This window comes from Microplitis demolitor, chromosome 2 (genome assembly GCF_026212275.2).
Source record: "Microplitis demolitor isolate Queensland-Clemson2020A chromosome 2, iyMicDemo2.1a, whole genome shotgun sequence".
In the NCBI taxonomy this organism is placed as follows: domain Eukaryota; kingdom Metazoa; phylum Arthropoda; class Insecta; order Hymenoptera; family Braconidae; genus Microplitis; species Microplitis demolitor.
Genome location: NC_068546.1, coordinates 904,756 through 922,318, shown reverse-complemented (window position 1 = coordinate 922,318; position 17,563 = coordinate 904,756). Strand labels below are relative to the sequence as shown.

Below are 17,563 nucleotides of genomic sequence, written 5' to 3'. Positions count from 1 at the left end.
ATTTTTCCTTGATAAATTGTTATAAATATGAGAACTTATTAAACAATTTTAAAATATTGTAAATAAAAATGAATGTTCATTTATTTTTGTCTGTATTTAATGTGAGAAATTTTTTTTTTAATAATAAAACTGATAAATATATTTTGTTGCATTTAAAAAGTATATTCTTATGAGAAATTTAATTTCTGATAAAAATACTCCTGTGTGTTTAGTTTTTAAATTTTATGGGAAAAAAGTTATCGGGCTTTGAAGTCTGACGTCTCGGAAATGGAAATTCAAAATTAATTTTTGAAAAAATATATATAACTTTTTAAATATTGAATTTAATGACTAATTGCACTGGACTTTTTTTGTAGGGAATTAAATTTTCTATAAAAAAGGTAGCAGTGATAAACTCTGTAAACCCAGTATTTAAAAAGTTATCAGACTTAAAAGTTTTATTACCCGGGAATTATTCAAAAAATTTTAATTTTATTGAAAATAAATTACTTGTTAGTAAATATATATATAAATATAAATATATACATAATATACACAGATGTGTACATTTTCACATAAATGTATACACATATAAATATATATACATATATATCTAAAATAAAAAGAAATAAAAAAAAAATTGAATTTTCCCGCCAATTTAAACTAAAAAAATTCAAACCAATGAAACCATCAGAACTGAGAGTTTGAACCAATGGCAATCACTCACTTATTTTCTTTGTCTTTTAACCAATGAGATAAATCCCAACCCTTCTTCTTCTCTCAGATGATTCTGGGAAACAAACACCAGACACCCGAGCAGACAAAACACGAGGCAGGAACAGACGCGCGTTACCACCGGCATTGACATCTTGTGTCTCGCCGGAAAAAAAACCGGCAACCTTTAATTCTTAATAAATTTTCCATCATCCAATACAATTTAGTTTCCTCAGTGTTAATTTGTGATAATTAATAATAATAATAAATTAATTATTTAAAAATAATTAAAAGATAAATAGAAAAGTGAAAAAAATATCAGGTAAGATTTTATTTTACACGACGCGATTCTTCTCTTTTCTTTGCCGTCTTACTTTTATCTTTTCTCATGTTCATATTTTTCAAACATATATATTTATGAATTTTCATTAATGAATTTTTTATTTTTTAAATTTTGTTTTTTTTACTGATTAAATTTTATAATGAAATATTTTTATTTATTATGTTGTAAGTGAAATTCAATAGATAGCGTCATAGTTTACATTGGTAATGCGATTGAAGATCAAGTTACTTGTGTATTTAGGGGGAGGTAGAGAAATTTAAAAGATTTTTTTAAGATTTAAGTTTTTATCTTTCATCTTTTGTTACCATTTCATTATTATTTTTATTTTTTAAACTTCAAGTTTGTAATTTATATACTTATATATATAAATATAGATATATGTATATTTTTTTTTAATTCAATTATTTATTTAATTGTTTTTACTACTGTAAAATGAACAAAAGTAATGACTATTATTTTTTTTTTAATTTATTTATTATCGTACTGAAGATGGCAGACGATTAAAAATGTTCGGATTTTTTTTTTATCGAATGAATTACAAAAAAAAAAAAAATCTAAAAATCTGCACATGTGGGGAAATAAATAAACTACAAGTGCAATTTTTTTAAATATTTTTTTTTTATTGTTTATCATTTTAAATAAATTTCAAAAATTATTAGTCGGATTAGTTTTATAAATTAGCCAACGTCTGATAATTTTTCGATTTTTAAAAAAACGATAAATTACAAAAAAAAAAAAATATTTAAAAAAATTGCACTTGTAGTTTTTTAAATTTTCTACATGTGCATATTTTTTTGCCGTAAGATGGACAAGAAAAATTGATTTATTTTTTTAAAAAATTAATTTCTCTTATTTATTAACTAATTTAATTTTTGCCATGAAATGCGCGGGAAAAAAATTTCAAATTTTTTAAAAATAATTTCTTACATTTCTAAGTCTCCACATAATTTGTTTTTTTTTTAATTTTCACAGAATGGCTGATCCAGGACGTGGTAGAGGTTCAGCAGGACGTGGCTCAGCGTTGCTGGCCATGTTAAAAAAATTACCGGAAGCAGAAGTAGGTGAAGCTGTACCCCACCCACCAGCTCCAGCACCAGCACCAGCTGGTTCTCAATCACCCGGTGTCCATGCCGAGCCAACGCGACCTCGAGGACGAGCATCGCTCATGGACATCGCCCGCCAATTGTCAGCACCCGGCCAGGTCCCGCCTTCTCCACCCGCACCATCAGGACCAGCAACCGTGCCTCCATCCAGACCACTTACAGTATCAACGAGCGTACCTATGTCCGGTCGAGGTGCCGGTCGCGCGACACTTCTGAGTCTCGCACAAAAACTGAGTCCTCCTGGTGAACCAGAGCTCATCAAACCCCGAGCTCAGACTGCTGCTCGTCCCGGTGGGGATTTGCCAGTAACCGCCTCCGTTGCGGGACTCAGTCTTGACTCCAGCGACTCACGTGGTCCAGTGATCCGTCAGGGTACCGATGGAACTACGTAAGAGATTTTTTTACTTTTCACTTGGTACCCAGCTGCCTAATCTAGACAAATGTTAATTTAATCCTCGATTTTTTTTACAGGATCGATATAATGTCTAATTATATAAACATCAAAATAAATCCCAGCAAGGGAATTCATCGCTATGAGTGTAAATTTGAACCAGAAACCGATTCCCCACGTCTACGTAACGCTCTCCTGAATCAGCACTTGGCATTTTTAGGCAGAACAAAAGTTTTTGATGGAATTATTTTATTTTTACCACAAAAACTTCAACAAGATGTGAGTTTTTTTTTTCCATTCATTAAAAATCACCTGGGATTGGAATTTTTTTTAATCGTCTTCTTCCGCCTCTTTTAAATTCGTCCTTTTTACACAAAAAATTTTATTTTAAATTATCGGTACCAAGACCAATAACGCGGCAGTAATTATTTTTTTTTTAAATTTAATTTTTTTGGCGCGAAAAATTTTTAATCCCAATAAATTTTTTGCATTTTAAGTTTAAAATGAAAAGTTTTTTTGGCGCCAAAAAAAATTCTTGCGTCAAAAAATTTCTCGTCTTTAATATCAAATTCAAAATATTTTGGCACCAAGAAATTCAAATTTATATAAAAATTTGTCCCTCTATTGGGTTAATTGTCCCACTAATAAATTCCACGATTCAAAAAAATTGTTTATCATTTAAAAAAAAAAAAAAAAAAAAAAAAAAAAAAAAAAAAAAAAAAAAAATCGAATGTCAGGTAACTGAATTAAAATAAAAAAAAAATAATAAATATATTTATTTGCAGCGAACAGTACTTGAGTCAGTGCGCAAAGACGGAACCAAAATAACAGTGACGTTAATTTACCAGCGACAACAGCGCGCAGACTGCGCCGAAAGTATCCAGTTCTTCAACATCCTCCTGAATCGCATTCTCCGTATGCTGAAGATGATCTGCATCAACAAAAATTACTATAACCCACGAGCGCCGCACAAGATCGAGCAGCACAGGATGGAATTGTGGCCCGGGTACGTGACAGCGATTGAAGAAATGGAAGGAGGGTTAAAATTGAACATCGACGCGTCGCACCGCGTGATGCGCACCGACACGGTCCGCGATTTCATTCAGGACATCTACAAGACCACGCAAGACCGCGGTAACTTTAAAGAAACAATTTTCAAAGAGCTCTGCGGCATGACGATACTCACCCGGTACAACAACGCGACCTACCGCGTGGACGACATCCTCTGGGAAAAAAATCCCACATTCACTTTTGATTACAAGGGAACCCAGACCTCGATTGCCGAGTACTTCAAGTCGCACTGGGACCTAGTGATCAGAGATTTGCAGCAGCCACTGATCCTCCATCGCGCCAAGAAGAAGCTCTCCCAGGGTGGAACTCGCGAGGAAGAAGTTCTGCTGGTACCTGAGCTCTGTTACTTGACTGGTCTAACGGACAAAGTCCGATCCAATTTCCGTATCATGAAGGACCTGGCCCAGGTGACTCAAGTCCAGCCTCAAGAACGTCGCGGGGTGATAAGAAAATTCATTCAGACGGTCAACGAAGAACCAGCAGCTGCTCAACTGCTTGCAGACTGGGGTCTGTCTCTAGCAGACGACATCGTCAGACTCAAGGGTCGCGTTCTGCCAGCAGAGAAAATTATTTTCGGCAACTCGAAGGAGTTCAATGTCAATGAAAAGGCCGACTGGGGTCCGATGGCTGCGCGAAACCCGGTTTTGACATCCGCGAGCTTGCAGAATTTCTGCATCGTCTATGTCCAGAAGGACGAGCGAATCATCAACGAGTTCGCCAAGATCCTGAAGAACGTCTGTGGCACGATGGCTATTAAATGCGGGGACCCTATCAAGGTTCCGCTGCGCAATGACTCAGCCCAGAGCTACATCACCGAGATCCGGAAGCTGATTAATCCCAAGCTGGACATGGTGATCGCGGTGACTCCGACCAACAGGAACGACCGGTATGCGGCGATTAAAAAACTCTGCTGCGTTGAGTCCCCGGTCAAGTCCCAGGTGATTATGACCAAGACCATCTCCCAGGAAAATAAGATTAAAAGTGTCACGGAGAAGATCGCGCTGCAGATGAACTGCAAACTGGGAGGCGCTCTGTGGGCACTGAAGATTCCGATGAACGACATCATGGTCGTGGGAATTGACGTTTATCACGCGGGCGCCGGCGCCGTGTCCAAGGCAAGTGTCGCTGGTTTCGTTGCGAGTCTCAATCAGAATCTGACTCAGTGGTACAGCAAAGCCTACTTCCAGCGACCTGGACAGGAGTACGTTGATGTTCTCAGAGCCTGCTTCGTGTCGGCGCTTACTTCCTACAGGAAAGTCAGAGGCGAGTTTCCCAACAGGATTGTCGTCTACAGAGATGGAGTTGGGGATGGGCAGCTCAACACTGTGGCTGGTTATGAGGTCGAGCAGCTTTCAAAGACTTTTGCGATGGTTGATCCTAACTATTCGCCTAAGTTGACGGTTGTTATTGTACAGAAGAGGATCAATACACGTGTCATGGCCTTGGTAAATTTTATTTTTAGTCATTGAATTTTTTTTAACTGAAAATTTGGACATTAAATTTTGAAAAAATTTTTTTTTATAAAAGTAGCTATTGAATTTTTGAAAAACTTTTTTCTTAAAATTTTTAATCACAAATTGATTAATACAGGGTGAAACGGGCCGAGATACAAAAATAAAAGAGCATCTTTGTAATTTTTTTTTTTTTTTTCAGAGTATGTTCGTTATTAAAATTTTCAAAATTTGTGACATAATTGAGTGACATTCCAAGAATATTCTCCTAAATTTTTGGAAAAAAATATTTAAAAATAAGCCAGTGGTAGTGGGGAGAGACGAGTCAAAAAAAGTCTCCGTGCCGTAGGCAGGATAACTAATGACTGCCTCATCTGAAATAAAAAAACCAAAAAGATTTCTTTAGAACACAAGTTTATCTTGGATTTGAACGAAGAAATAAACAAAATATTCATTTTTGAATTTTCGGTTAAGGTGCAATAAAAAAAACTATGATTTTTCCCAAAAATTGCTCCTTTTATTTAATTAAAAAATGAGTAGTAATTGAAAAATAAAATCCTTTGTTCAAATCTAAAATAAATTTATGTACTAAAGAAATCTTTTTGGTTTTTTTATTTCAGATGAAGCAGTCATTAGTTATCCTGCCTACGGCATAGAGACGTTTTTTTTTTTTTGACTCGTCTCTCCCCACTACCACTGGCTTATTTTTAAATATTATTTTCCGAAAATTTAGCAGAATATTCTTGGAATGTCTCTTAACAATGTCACAAATTTTGAGAATTTTTATAACGAAGCTACTCTGAAAAAAAATCACAAAAAATATCCTCTTTTTTGTTTTTTTGTATCTCAGACCTCTCCCCTTAATAATCGACTTGCAATTCAAAATTTGATGAAAAAATTTTTCTTACAAATTCAATGGCTACCCTTAAAAAAAAAAAATTTTCCAAATTAAATGTCCAAATTTTCAGTAAAAAAAAAAACTCAACAGCAAAATTGAAACTTTTCTATTGAAAAAAAAAAAAAAAAAAAAAAAAAAAAAAAAAAAAAAAAAAAAAAAAAATCAATTACTAATTAATGGCAAGAAAAAAAAATTTAATTCTTAAAAATAATTAATTATTTACAGAAAGGACAAAGATTAGACAATCCACCACCCGGTACCATCGTCGACTCAGAAGTAACCCGCAGAAACTGGTACGACTTTTTCCTGGTGCCTCAAACGGCTCGTCAAGGTACCGTCACACCAACGCACTACGTCGTTCTCCGCGACGAAGCCGAATTTAAGACTGACTACATCCAGAGACTGACTTACAAAATGTGCCACCTGTATTACAACTGGCCTGGCACAATCCGCGTACCTGCACCCTGTCAGTATGCCCACAAACTCGCGAATCTCGTCGGGCAGAGTATCGGCACTGAGCCCAACGAGTGTCTCGCCGAGTCCTTATATTATTTATAAATTATTTATTATTTAAAATTACTGACCAATTAAAAATTTTTACTCGAGTATCAATCAATACCTCGACCTACAATTAGCGTTTTTTCAAAAATCAAGTCCGCGCTTTTTTTTCTTTCTTTTTTGTAAAAATTACAAACGCTAATTTTAAGTTTTTATTTTTTTTCTTTTTTTTTAATTCAAGTAAACGTAAGTGAAGTATTATCGTCAGTAATTATTTTTCATATTAAAAAAATTTTTTTTTTATTACGAGCAATCGCCCGAAGAATTAGTTTTCTAAGATTTGATATTTTAATATCAATTTAAAAAAAAATAGAAAGAACTTCAATGAAAAAAAATATATATATATATCTATATAGATATTTGTTATAATTATAAATGTTGATTACATTTAATAAGTTTGTTAAAACTGGCGCGAGTCGCTGGTTTATTTCAAATATTAAAAGATATTTGTTATTTAATCGTTACTATTAATGATGAATTAATATATTACGCTTATTAATAATATATTGATATTGATATTTAGTTGACAATAAGTATTATTGTAACTCAAGTGTATTGAAATTCGATATTTAAGTACATTAAAGTTCTTTCAAAATAATTATTTTTATTTTTTTAGCCAGACCAAGTTTTCGCGCTTAAAATTCATTTAAAATTTTTTGATAATTAGTAGAATTTTACGAATTTGGAATTTTGCCGGTGGATTTATAAAATTTATGATAATAAATATGAGTTTTTTTTTTTTTTTTTTTTGAAAATTGGCGGCAAGATTTAAATTCTGTAAAATTTATATGGAGGCTGGGATGCCCAGTTTTGTCTGGTTTAGTTTTCATTGAATGAAATTTCCTAGATGGGTTGGAAGTTCTTAAGAATTTAATTTCCTACAAAATTGTTCCTGTGGTTTTTTCCTTTAATCTGCATATTTCATGAGACATTTAAAAAAAAGCAGGTGTTTTTTTTATTTCAAAAGAAAAAAACCAAATTCCCCATGTATTTTTCACTAAAAAGAAACTTTTTATGGTGCGTTTGAGAAAATTTAATTTTTAACGACCACCTTAAAGTGGATAATTACAATTAAAAATTAATCTAGGACACAGTTTTATTTTTTTATAAATTCGACGACACTATTCTTGCTTCGACAATTTTTTATTCAATGTTTTATTTGTTATGAAATTACTAGACAGCGTATTAACATAAATATATCGATGTGTATGTTGAGGAGATTAAATTATTTTAGTTTGTGGCCTGTCGCAAGTTGACACACGTGAATTTTTATGTACCGACTATTGACACCCGATATTTTTAAATGATAATTAAGATTTATCAGTCTCAATCAATGATTCTGGGGTTATTTAGACTATAAATGATTTGAAAAAATTTTGAATGATGCATTTACATTAGAACTGTATAGGGAAATCCGTTTCTAAAAATACGGTCTCTCTTAACCCAATTGCTAATAAATTAAAAACATTCTAGCGATGGTGGTGTACTCGGGAAAATAAATTTTTTTACAGCGAATAGTTTATACCCAGAAATAAAATTGAACTATTTTTCCATTTAAAAATATCAAAAAATTGATAAGTATTGAGCAATGTGATTATTCATAGTTTATTAAAAAATTAATAAATTAAAAAAATATGTCAATAGTAGAGGCCCTGCCATTAATGGGGGTTATTACCTTAATAGTGAAAAATAAATTTTTTTCGGACGTGGACACCAAGTTCCACTTCCCTGTACATTTTCTCGGCAGATGGATTTTTTTATCAATCATAATACCCAACAAAATTTTTGGTAGTAAAAAATAAATAATGACTCAATATTACTTACATTATCCACATCATTATTAATATAATGCTGGTAATAAAATAATTTATTTTATTTAATTACTAAAACTAAAATAAAGAAAAGAATTTTAAAATTTTTTATCTACGCAAAAGGATCATAAACCATCTGTGTTTCTATTAAATAATTCATGTCAAATAAAAGATTCTCATAAAGCGTTTACTCAAGTGGAAGTATAAATATTTTATTACATCCACACAATCTTATCTTAAAATTTTGAATGTAAAAATTTGCTGTTAATTGCAGATGTTTTACTTTTATCAGCAAATTAAATTATCATAATATTTAACTCGTTTGTTTCTTCAGCTTATAAAAGAATGTCTATAAATTCCAGAGCAATTTAGTTACTTCCTTGCACTTCATCGTGATTGGTGAGTTTTTAAACAAATATTTCTATTTTATTTTTTCAATAAATTAAAAAAAAATTTTTTTAGAACCGGTTCATAAAAAATGAAAATGGTTAAATTTTTCTGGTACGTTTTCTTTGGGCTAATCTTTAAAATATTGATGGTAAACACAGCCGCAGCCGAATGCCTGAACTCTGGTAGCAAAGTTAGTGTAATTTTTAAAAATTAAACATTTTATAGATTTGTTAATTAATTACTATTATTAATTATAATACTAATTATTATAGTGCACTTCAGACGATGATTGTTGTGAGAATTATAAGTGTCAGCATGTGTTCATTGGTATGTCGCTTAAAAAATGCCGCCTGATATAATTTCATTATTTACACAATTTTTAAAAATTATTTTTGATACAATGTAAATTCGGAAGCGAATTTAAACTTTATTTTGTTATGAATTCACTACTTCATTCAAGGTTCTGGAGTTTTTTTTTAAATTACTCCTATTAGTAAATAGAATGATTATTTTCTTTATCAGAGTGATGTAAATTTCATTTTAATTCTAATATACTTGAAATAAATTTTATTACAAGAGAATTAAATAAAAAAAATCATTTTTATTCGATCCACATACTCCCCATCTGACCCGCAATTCGTCTTTCATCCGCATTCTCCCAATAATTACTCCGTATCTAATCCGCGTTTACTCCGTACTCGATCCGCGCGAATTCAAAATTTAACCCGCGAATTTTCAACAGCATTACCAATGTACCTTTCAAATCTCATCCAGTTTCCGTAGAAAGTAATATAAAATATATCATCCACTTTAGGGTGGTCGTTAAAAATTAAATTTTCTCAAACACACTATAAAAAGCTTCTTTTTAGTGAAAAAGGGAATTTGGTTTTTTTCATTTTAAGTAAAAAGAACACGTTTTTTTTAAATATCTCATGAAATATGCAGATTAAAGGATAAAGTCATAGGAACAATTTTGTAGGAAATTAAATTTTTGACAAAAAAGGTCATATTCATTTTTTTTTATAAAATCGGTATTTACGAAGATATTTTAAAAAAACGTTTAGATCTGATGAATAGTGCGTTTTAAGGATCGCGAATGTTAGAAATGAAGTTTTTTCTCAAATATAGACAACTTTGTAACTCGTAGCATATCAATCATTAATGCTTGTTATAGTTTCTGTATACTTATAAAAATGTTGTTTTCAAAATTTGTATTTATAATCTTTTAAACGCACTATTCATCAGATCTGAAGAAGTTTTTTTAAAATATCTTCGTAAATACACATTTTATGAAAAAAATTAATTTGACCTTTTTTGTCAAAAATTTAATTTCCTACAAAGTTGTTCCTATGACTTTTTCCTCTAATCTGCATATTTCATGAGATATTTAAAAAAAACCTTAACTTAGAAAAAGAAAATCAAATTTCTCACTTTTTCACTAAAAAGAAGCTTTTTATAGTGCGTTTGAGAAAATTTAATTTTTAACGACCACCCAATCCACTTAAATAGTACCAAATCTATAGTTTCCTATTCATAAATAATTAATTTATCATATTATAAAAAAAGATGATTAATATGGATCCAGTTTGTATTTATCAATTAAAAATTCGTTAATGTTTTTATAAGTAACATTTGACCCAACATAAATATACGAAGCAGATACCAACTCACGATAAATTTATCTACATATATCCATATATATTTATACTACTTGATTATTAACAAAGTGAGTTGTCATATTTCTAATAACCGCAGTCATTTCTCTTAAAAGGTTCATTAAAACCGTTTCTGTCGTGCGCCATCTTGTCTATCCACCAAAGCTCCATTAACCAGTGGTCAATTAACCAATCAATTGATTGCATTGCCGATTCGTAACCTAAAAATTGGCAATGGGGTATTCAGTGGAAATACTGTTGGCCATAGTCGCGGTAATAGTTTTAATTTACTACTATTTTGCATCGGCTTACAATTTCTGGTCATCCCGGGGCGTGAAGGGGCCGAAACCTTATCCACCCCTGGGTAACATCACCAAGATACTTATGGGTAAACATAACCCTGGTACATATTTACAAATGCTGTATAATGAGTACCCAGATAAGCCAATCGTTGGAATTTACCGTGTGCGTGAACCAATAGCCTGCATTAATGACTTGGACCTAATAAAGGACATTCTGATTAAAGACTTCAGTAAATTCGTCGACCGCGGAACGGAAATGTACGAAAATCACGAGCCCTTGTCCATAAATATATTCAATTTGGAACCAAAACGCTGGCGGTTATTGCGGACAAAGTTGTCCCCCATTTTCACATCCGGTAAATTGAGGGACATGTTCCATTTGATTGTTAACTGTGCGGAAAGTATGGGAAAGTATTTGGAAAAACATAACAATGAGGTCATCGATATACGAGAAGTTTCCGCGAAATTTGCAACTGATGTCATTGGAGTTTATGCATTTGGGCTGAAAGCCAACGCCCTGGAAGACGAGAACAGTTTGTTCAGACAAATCGGCAGGCACATGTTTGAGGTTAAATGGACGACGGCGGGTAGAAATTTACTGGGAACTTTTTTGCCGACGATTTACCGCATGATAGGTTACATCATGCGCGATGATAAGACTCATGATTTTTTGATAAATGTTACCAAGGAAACTTTGGAGTACAGGCAGAAAAATAATATTGTGCGCAATGACTTCATTGATTTGTTATTGGGGATCAAAAACCAGGGGAAAATGATTGATGATGTTGGTAAGTATTTGGAAAATTACTTTTCAAATAAACGCAGACATTTTCTAAAGGGAAATTATCCTGATTGATGTAATTGACAGTCATTTTTAGGGCCAAGATTTTGCTTTGATTTAAAAATAATAGTTGATGATTAATTGGGTCAAATTTTTGATATTATGGCAAAAATATTGGTCGTATAAAAAAATTTTTGCAATAAAAGTTGTTCAGAATGTAATTTTCTAAAAAAAATGTCTCTTATAATTTTGTCATAGAACTAATAAGAAAGCCGTAATTTTAAAATTACGATTTTAGTAGTTGTCAAAAATTTGAATCAATCATTATGAATCTTAATTTTGGAATTACGGTTAAAATATTAGTCATATCAAAAAATTTTTCAAATAAAAGTTGTTCAAAATTTAATTTTATAAAAAAAATGTCTCTTATGATTATGTCATAGGACTAATAAGAAAGCCGTAATTTTAAAATTACGATTTTGGTAGTTATCAAAAATTCGAATCATTTATTATGAATCTTAATTTTGGAATTACAGTGAAATTATTGGTCGTTTAAAAAAATCATAAGAGAGATTTTTATTAGGAAATTAAATTTCCTACAACTTTTATTTAAAACTTTTTCTGATAAAACCAATATTTTCGCCTTAATATCAAACGGGGGTAATTAACCGGAAACTTGTACAGTAAATTTACTGTCGCAGTTAACTGGCCGTAAAAATTTGGTAAATTTGTCGTCAATCGAACAACGAACTGCAAAATTTTTATAGAAATTTTGTACCATTGCCATAAATGAACTTAATTTACATGATTATTTAGAAATAACGGATAATTTACTGGCTGCCCAACTGTTGATTTTCTTTGTGGGAGGATTTGAAACCACGTCATCAACAATGAGCCATACATTGTATGAACTGGCTATAAATCAACATTGTCAAGACCGTTTGCGACAAGAAATAACCGAGCAATTGGAAAAAACGAATGGACAAATAACTTACAACAGTATCAAGGAAATGAAATATCTCAACCAAGTCTACCATGGTAATGAAAATTTCTGTACTGTATTAACTCATTACTTAACTGCGGTTTTATAATTAACGTTTATTTTCAGAATCATTGAGAAAACACCCGGCGCTAATGATGTTCACGAGACGTTGCACGGAACCTTATACATTTGCGCGGACGAATGTCACCGTGCCAGCGAACACCAAAGTCTGGATCCCGCTGTACGCGATTCAGTGGGACCCCAGGTATTGGCCGAACCCAGAAGTCTTTGACCCGGAGAGATTTAGTGAGGAAAATATCAAGAACCGGCACCCGATGGCCTTCCTTGCGCTGGGTGACGGACCGCGGAACTGTATCGGCGCGAGATTCGGTGCCTTCCAGGTCAAAGTTGGGATAACAAAATTCCTAAGCGAATTCAAAGTTGAAGTCTGTGAGAAAACTGATCTGACCCATGAACTAAATAGACGCGGTTTTCTTTTGGTACCGAAAAATGGAATTCACTTGCGTGTCAAGAAAATATAATTATTTTTTTTATTAGATAATAGTTTTTATAATTAAAGTTTATTCGACTTTGGTTTATTTTTATTGTTAATGATCAATTTTAGGGTAAATAAAGTAATCATATCGTAGAGATATGTGAGGTCAAGATTTTTATAGAAAGAAGAACAGGGGACGCTAAAAATCATACGCTCGGAGTTTATCTATCGAGTGCGAGCGTCTTAGACTCGATTGTACGTGATTGTTTCCAGTATCTCGTTATGAGTCCGTTTGACTTGAGTGTTATGTTTTTTATATGTAAATAGGACTAATATGATAAATAAACTCTTAATTTCTTTTCATGAATATACGGACTCATATCCAGACTCTGAAATTAATTTTTTTTTCACGTTGTGGAGGGGGAAGGTCTTCCGTGGAAATCCTGGTTTACGGACTCATAACGAGCGGACTCATAACGAGACTCGACTGTACATTAGTTTTTGTGACAGATATTTGAAATTTACTACATTTAGTGCCTATGAATGGCAGGTTATAAATCCGCGTTTATTTATTTGGTAAGATTGTTTTAAGTATTTATTGGAAATTAGGGAAAAGTCGGTAAGTGGACAAATTTAAATGATAATAAATTTTGTCACAAGATGGCTCGTTAAGTTACTTCGATATTTTTTGGTCGTTTGCTATCGCACATCATGTAACCAAAAAATATTTTTTGATCCGATAATGATGTCACCTTTAGAACGGTTAGGTATCTTTTTTACCAGCTGTATCTTATCTAATATTTTTAGCTGCCGGCTATAGGCGCTCAATGTCGTAGATTTCAAGTATCTGTCACAAAAAATAATTATTATTTTTTTTTTACTACACGTCATATAATTTTTCATCTTCTTTATACTAACGGTCCGATAGTAGGGAAAATGTTAGTTTTTTTTCTTTTTTTTTGTTGTATTGAACTAAAAATACTCATATATGATTATATATGCCCAGATATAATGATATATGATGATATATGATTAGATATGAGTACATGATATATGACCAGATATGATCATATATGGCCATATATGATGATATATGAGCAGATATGATGACATATGCCTAGATATGATGATATATGACCATATATGATGATATATGACCATATATAATCAAGCAGGATCATATCTGTGAACACATAGATACTGAGTATTGAAGAAATTCAAAAAAATAGGCTATCTGATCATATATGCACGTGCATTATATCATAATCTATATGATTGTATATTATAGGATCATATAAAGTCATATATGTCTACATAAGAGCGTGCATAATGTTATATGCTCATATTTTGCTGTATATGACTATATGTGACTCTATAGCTGTATATAAAATCTGATGTTCAGATATATCAGATACGGCCATTTTTGTATATGACTAGACTTGAGTGCTCGTACATAATTATATATGACGATATATGATCAGATTAAGCTATTTTTTGTAACAAATCGGATCAAATGTTCGTGCAAAATCATATATGATCATATAAAATCAAATAGGAACAGTTTTCGTATTATATAAGATCAATTGCTTGTATATGATCATAGAAACTCATATATGTCTATATATAATCATATATAACTACTCGTGATCATATATAATCAAATATGATCATATATGATTAAATACTGACATTCTTCGTACCTCATCAGATCAAATGTTCTTATATGGTCACATAAACTCATATATGATCATATAGGATCAAATAATGAAATTTTTCGTATCTCATCAAATCAAATGTTCCTATATGGTCACATAAACTCATATATAATCAAATAGTGACATTTTTCATATCTCATCAGATCAAATATTTGTACATGATCATAAAAACTTATGTATGACTATGTGTGATCATATAAACTCATATATGACCATGGGTGATCATATATGATCAAATAATGAAATTTTTCGTATTTCATTCGATCAAATGTTCGTATATGATCATACATTCTTATATATGATCCCATAGAGCCTATATCTCCAAAAAAATTTAAAATAAAGAATTTTTATAACTTTTATCAACTAATAAAGTAAAATAATGGAATAAATTGCTTTAGTATTTTTAAAAAAAAATATTTATTTATAAAAATACTATTTATTTCCTCCTCTAACTAAAAAATTAAATCTAAGAAATACTTTTTACAACTGAGCCATTTAAACCCTCAATTATTTATAGCCTACGAAAATATTTTTTACATAAACAATAACTGTTGAACATCATAACTGTAGCCTATATCTAACAAAAATAACCCCGTAAAATTAATTGAGCAATGACCCTGGGTTATTTAACCGTCACCTCAACTTACAACTCCTGGCACGGATGCTGACCAAAAGTATCCAAAAATTTACCGCAATTATCCATCAGCAAAGCATTCCTCTGAATAACAACCCGCGAAAACATAAAATTGTTATAAGAAACATAGTCCGTGATGACGATATTGAGCCCCCCAGCTCCGGGCGCGTGTCTTCTGATCCAGTCCAGCGAAGTCTTCCTGCAAACCTCTGCCAAGTCACGATGAAGACTCCCGCACAAATGTTTCAGAATATATCTAGCATCCGGGGTCAGCAGGCACTGGGACACGAACCCCGTGTCCGCTAACCGGGTCTTCAGTCTCATGTCGAGAAAATCCACCAGCGCCCTAGGTCTCGTAGTGTCTGGCCACGGGGTCGGCCACAACCCACTCGGCCAAAAATTTATTTCCTTTCTAATTATTTCATTCCTGTAGATGATGATCACCTGGTACCGGTAATTTACCATCCACTCCAACGTCACCTTCCACAAATTGACCGTCGACGGGCACATTAAATTCTTGAATATATTTTTAAGTTTGCTGACGAATTTCCCATGGACCCGTTCGCTGAATGAATAAAAATGCTGGCAATCAATGATTACTATTTCCCCTGGATGTGACAGCAGCCAATGATTTATTTCTACTAGATGTTGTGTCACCTCGTCACCATAGAGACCGTGCAGAAAATAGACATCGTCATCATTGCGTTCAATATCATTGTCATTATTCCTGGCCTTGGTCGCCAATCGAAAGTCTAGGTATCGCACTCCCCCGTTTAATTGCTGGACTACGTCATCGTATTGCGTGACAGACCAATTAAATATGAGAGGTTTTGAAATAATGGAAAAATATTTACCGAAAAACTGAAGCGAGGCCGGTTCGTCGGGTCCTACGTCATTAAAACGGTTTATTGTGTAGGTCATTGTGTTGTGGGAGCCTAGAAATTTATGGCTGATTGTTGATTTAGGTTAACTATTGACATTACACTAGACTATCAACGCACCTGGAATCGCCAAGTTGATGAGCGGGATTTTTTTCAGTGCTCCTGGGAGTCGGGTCATCCAGAACTCCAAGTTTTTGGTCAGCACCTGATCGTTATCGTGATTTGGACCAATGAGATGCGTTCTGATGTTCTCGTCCATGATTGATTTTTGATTTATTTTTTTTTCTTTTGTTTTTTTGATTGTTTTTTATTGTTGTTGATATTGGTGGAAATTGTTGAGAAAAATTAACTCGAGAGACGACGACAACACTGACGTGGCTTTTTATGAAGTTGTTTTATTTAATTATTGATATACTTGGAGAGAAAATAAATTTTTTTAGTGGTTAGGGCGAAGGTGCGTTTTTTTGCTTTCTACGCTACTGAGTAGCGGGAAAATTTGAAATTGAATAATTGCAGAATTATTTATGTATATAATAATTATTATATATACAATTTTAAATAATTCTGAAATAATTGAATTTCAAATTTCCCGCTATTTCCAGTAGTAAAAAAACAAAAGAACTCGGGCCATCATAAATATTTCAAATAAAAAATTAAAATAAAAATTAAAATTTCACCTAATGGCCCATTCTACCCCCCCCCCCCTCCCTCTGTAAAACTATATACATTTATATATTTTTATAGAATAATTTCAAATATTTGAAAAATAAATTATTAACAAATGGAGACAAATTAAAATTCGTATGTTAAAATAAAATGGCCGCAATATGATAGAAAAATATTTAAAAATAACACTTGAGTGTTTGAACAAACCTTGGCGGAGAAATAATATGCAGAAGGGTATCCTAATACACTTGGAGATTTAAATAAAATTGCTTTAAGTGTATTGCAGCTAAAAAACGTCACTTAACTGCTATTTCCCCACCAGACGATGCCAGATGATTTTGCTCAGGAACTTGGAAGTTATCAGCATCAGCCATCAGCAACACTTTACACTACCACTGAACACTTATCACTTAACTGCACCACAGACACTTTGCACAATTTAAATTAATAAAAGATAAATTTAACAATCACTGCACAATTTTACACGACAACTGCAATACTGTGTTTCAATTCAAACGTAAAGAAAGATCTGGACTACTGCTGCCATTTTCGATGATACTGACTGCCGCTATCAAACCTCCAGTTGATACACAGCAATCGATCTTGTGATTCATTCGACTTTCCCCACTCTAGCATAAATTTGAACATTGAGTACAGTAGCGCCAACTTGGCGCGAAATTTAAAAATTGAAATTTAATTATTTTATTAAAAATTAATTGTGTTAATAATTATATTAATTAGG

General features: G+C 32.4%; 3 protein-coding genes and 1 long non-coding RNA gene across 5 annotated transcripts; 3 read left to right on the top strand and 1 right to left on the bottom strand.

Annotated features, from left to right (window-relative positions):
* Window positions 1-818: 818 nt before the first annotated feature.
* LOC103578413 (piwi-like protein Ago3) lies at window positions 819-6,847 on the top strand. Its single transcript, XM_008559505.2, has 5 exons — window positions 819-1,015; window positions 2,009-2,527; window positions 2,611-2,809; window positions 3,316-5,046; window positions 6,176-6,847. The coding sequence occupies exons 2-5, from the start codon at window positions 2,010-2,012 to the stop codon at window positions 6,506-6,508; spliced, it is 2,781 nt and encodes a 926-aa protein (XP_008557727.1). The 5' UTR covers window positions 819-1,015; window position 2,009; the 3' UTR covers window positions 6,509-6,847.
* A 1,769-nt stretch (window positions 6,848-8,616) lies between these two features.
* LOC103578412 (uncharacterized) lies at window positions 8,617-9,307 on the top strand. The gene is made up of 3 exons (XR_549459.2): window positions 8,617-8,718; window positions 8,782-8,899; window positions 8,982-9,307. It is a non-coding gene; the product is annotated as an uncharacterized LOC103578412 (long non-coding RNA).
* Window positions 9,308-10,101: 794 nt separating this feature from the next.
* On the top strand, window positions 10,102-14,958 carry LOC103578411 (cytochrome P450 6k1). The gene is made up of 3 exons (XM_008559504.3): window positions 10,102-11,454; window positions 12,264-12,485; window positions 12,556-14,958. Exons 1-3 carry the CDS (start codon window positions 10,599-10,601, stop codon window positions 12,969-12,971), a joined length of 1,494 nt encoding a protein of 497 aa, XP_008557726.1. The 5' UTR covers window positions 10,102-10,598; the 3' UTR covers window positions 12,972-14,958.
* A 91-nt stretch (window positions 14,959-15,049) lies between these two features.
* Window positions 15,050-16,596, bottom strand: LOC103578410 (PI-PLC X domain-containing protein 3). Of its 2 annotated transcripts, XM_008559503.3 has the most exons (3): window positions 16,276-16,596; window positions 16,129-16,209; window positions 15,050-16,059 (listed from the first exon to the last, which is right to left on the bottom strand). In XM_008559503.3, the coding sequence occupies exons 1-3, from the start codon at window positions 16,412-16,414 to the stop codon at window positions 15,284-15,286; spliced, it is 996 nt and encodes a 331-aa protein (XP_008557725.1). In that variant the 5' UTR covers window positions 16,415-16,596; the 3' UTR covers window positions 15,050-15,283. The 2 variants fall into 2 exon arrangements, with proteins under 2 accessions (XP_008557725.1, XP_008557724.1); XM_008559502.3 differs by having other exon boundaries at window positions 15,051-16,209.
* Between the last annotated feature and the right edge of the window lie 967 nt (window positions 16,597-17,563).

Excerpts from the sequence above, each read along its gene's own strand:
- LOC103578413 (XM_008559505.2), top strand. The coding sequence starts at position 2,010 with ATGGCTGATCCAGGACGTGGTAGAGGTTCAGCAGGACGTGGCTCAGCG. Across the intron at positions 2,528-2,610 it reads CAGGGTACCGATGGAACTAC|GATCGATATAATGTCTAATT; the intron begins GTAAGAGATTTT and ends TTTTTTTTACAG. Across the intron at positions 2,810-3,315 it reads CACAAAAACTTCAACAAGAT|CGAACAGTACTTGAGTCAGT; the intron begins GTGAGTTTTTTT and ends ATTTATTTGCAG.
- LOC103578411 (XM_008559504.3), top strand. The coding sequence starts at position 10,599 with ATGGGGTATTCAGTGGAAATACTGTTGGCCATAGTCGCGGTAATAGTT. Across the intron at positions 11,455-12,263 it reads GAAAATGATTGATGATGTTG|AAATAACGGATAATTTACTG; the intron begins GTAAGTATTTGG and ends ATGATTATTTAG. Across the intron at positions 12,486-12,555 it reads TCTCAACCAAGTCTACCATG|AATCATTGAGAAAACACCCG; the intron begins GTAATGAAAATT and ends GTTTATTTTCAG.
- LOC103578410 (XM_008559502.3), bottom strand. The coding sequence starts at position 16,414 with ATGGACGAGAACATCAGAACGCATCTCATTGGTCCAAATCACGATAAC. Across the intron at positions 16,210-16,275 it reads CATCAACTTGGCGATTCCAG|GCTCCCACAACACAATGACC; the intron begins GTGCGTTGATAG and ends ATAAATTTCTAG.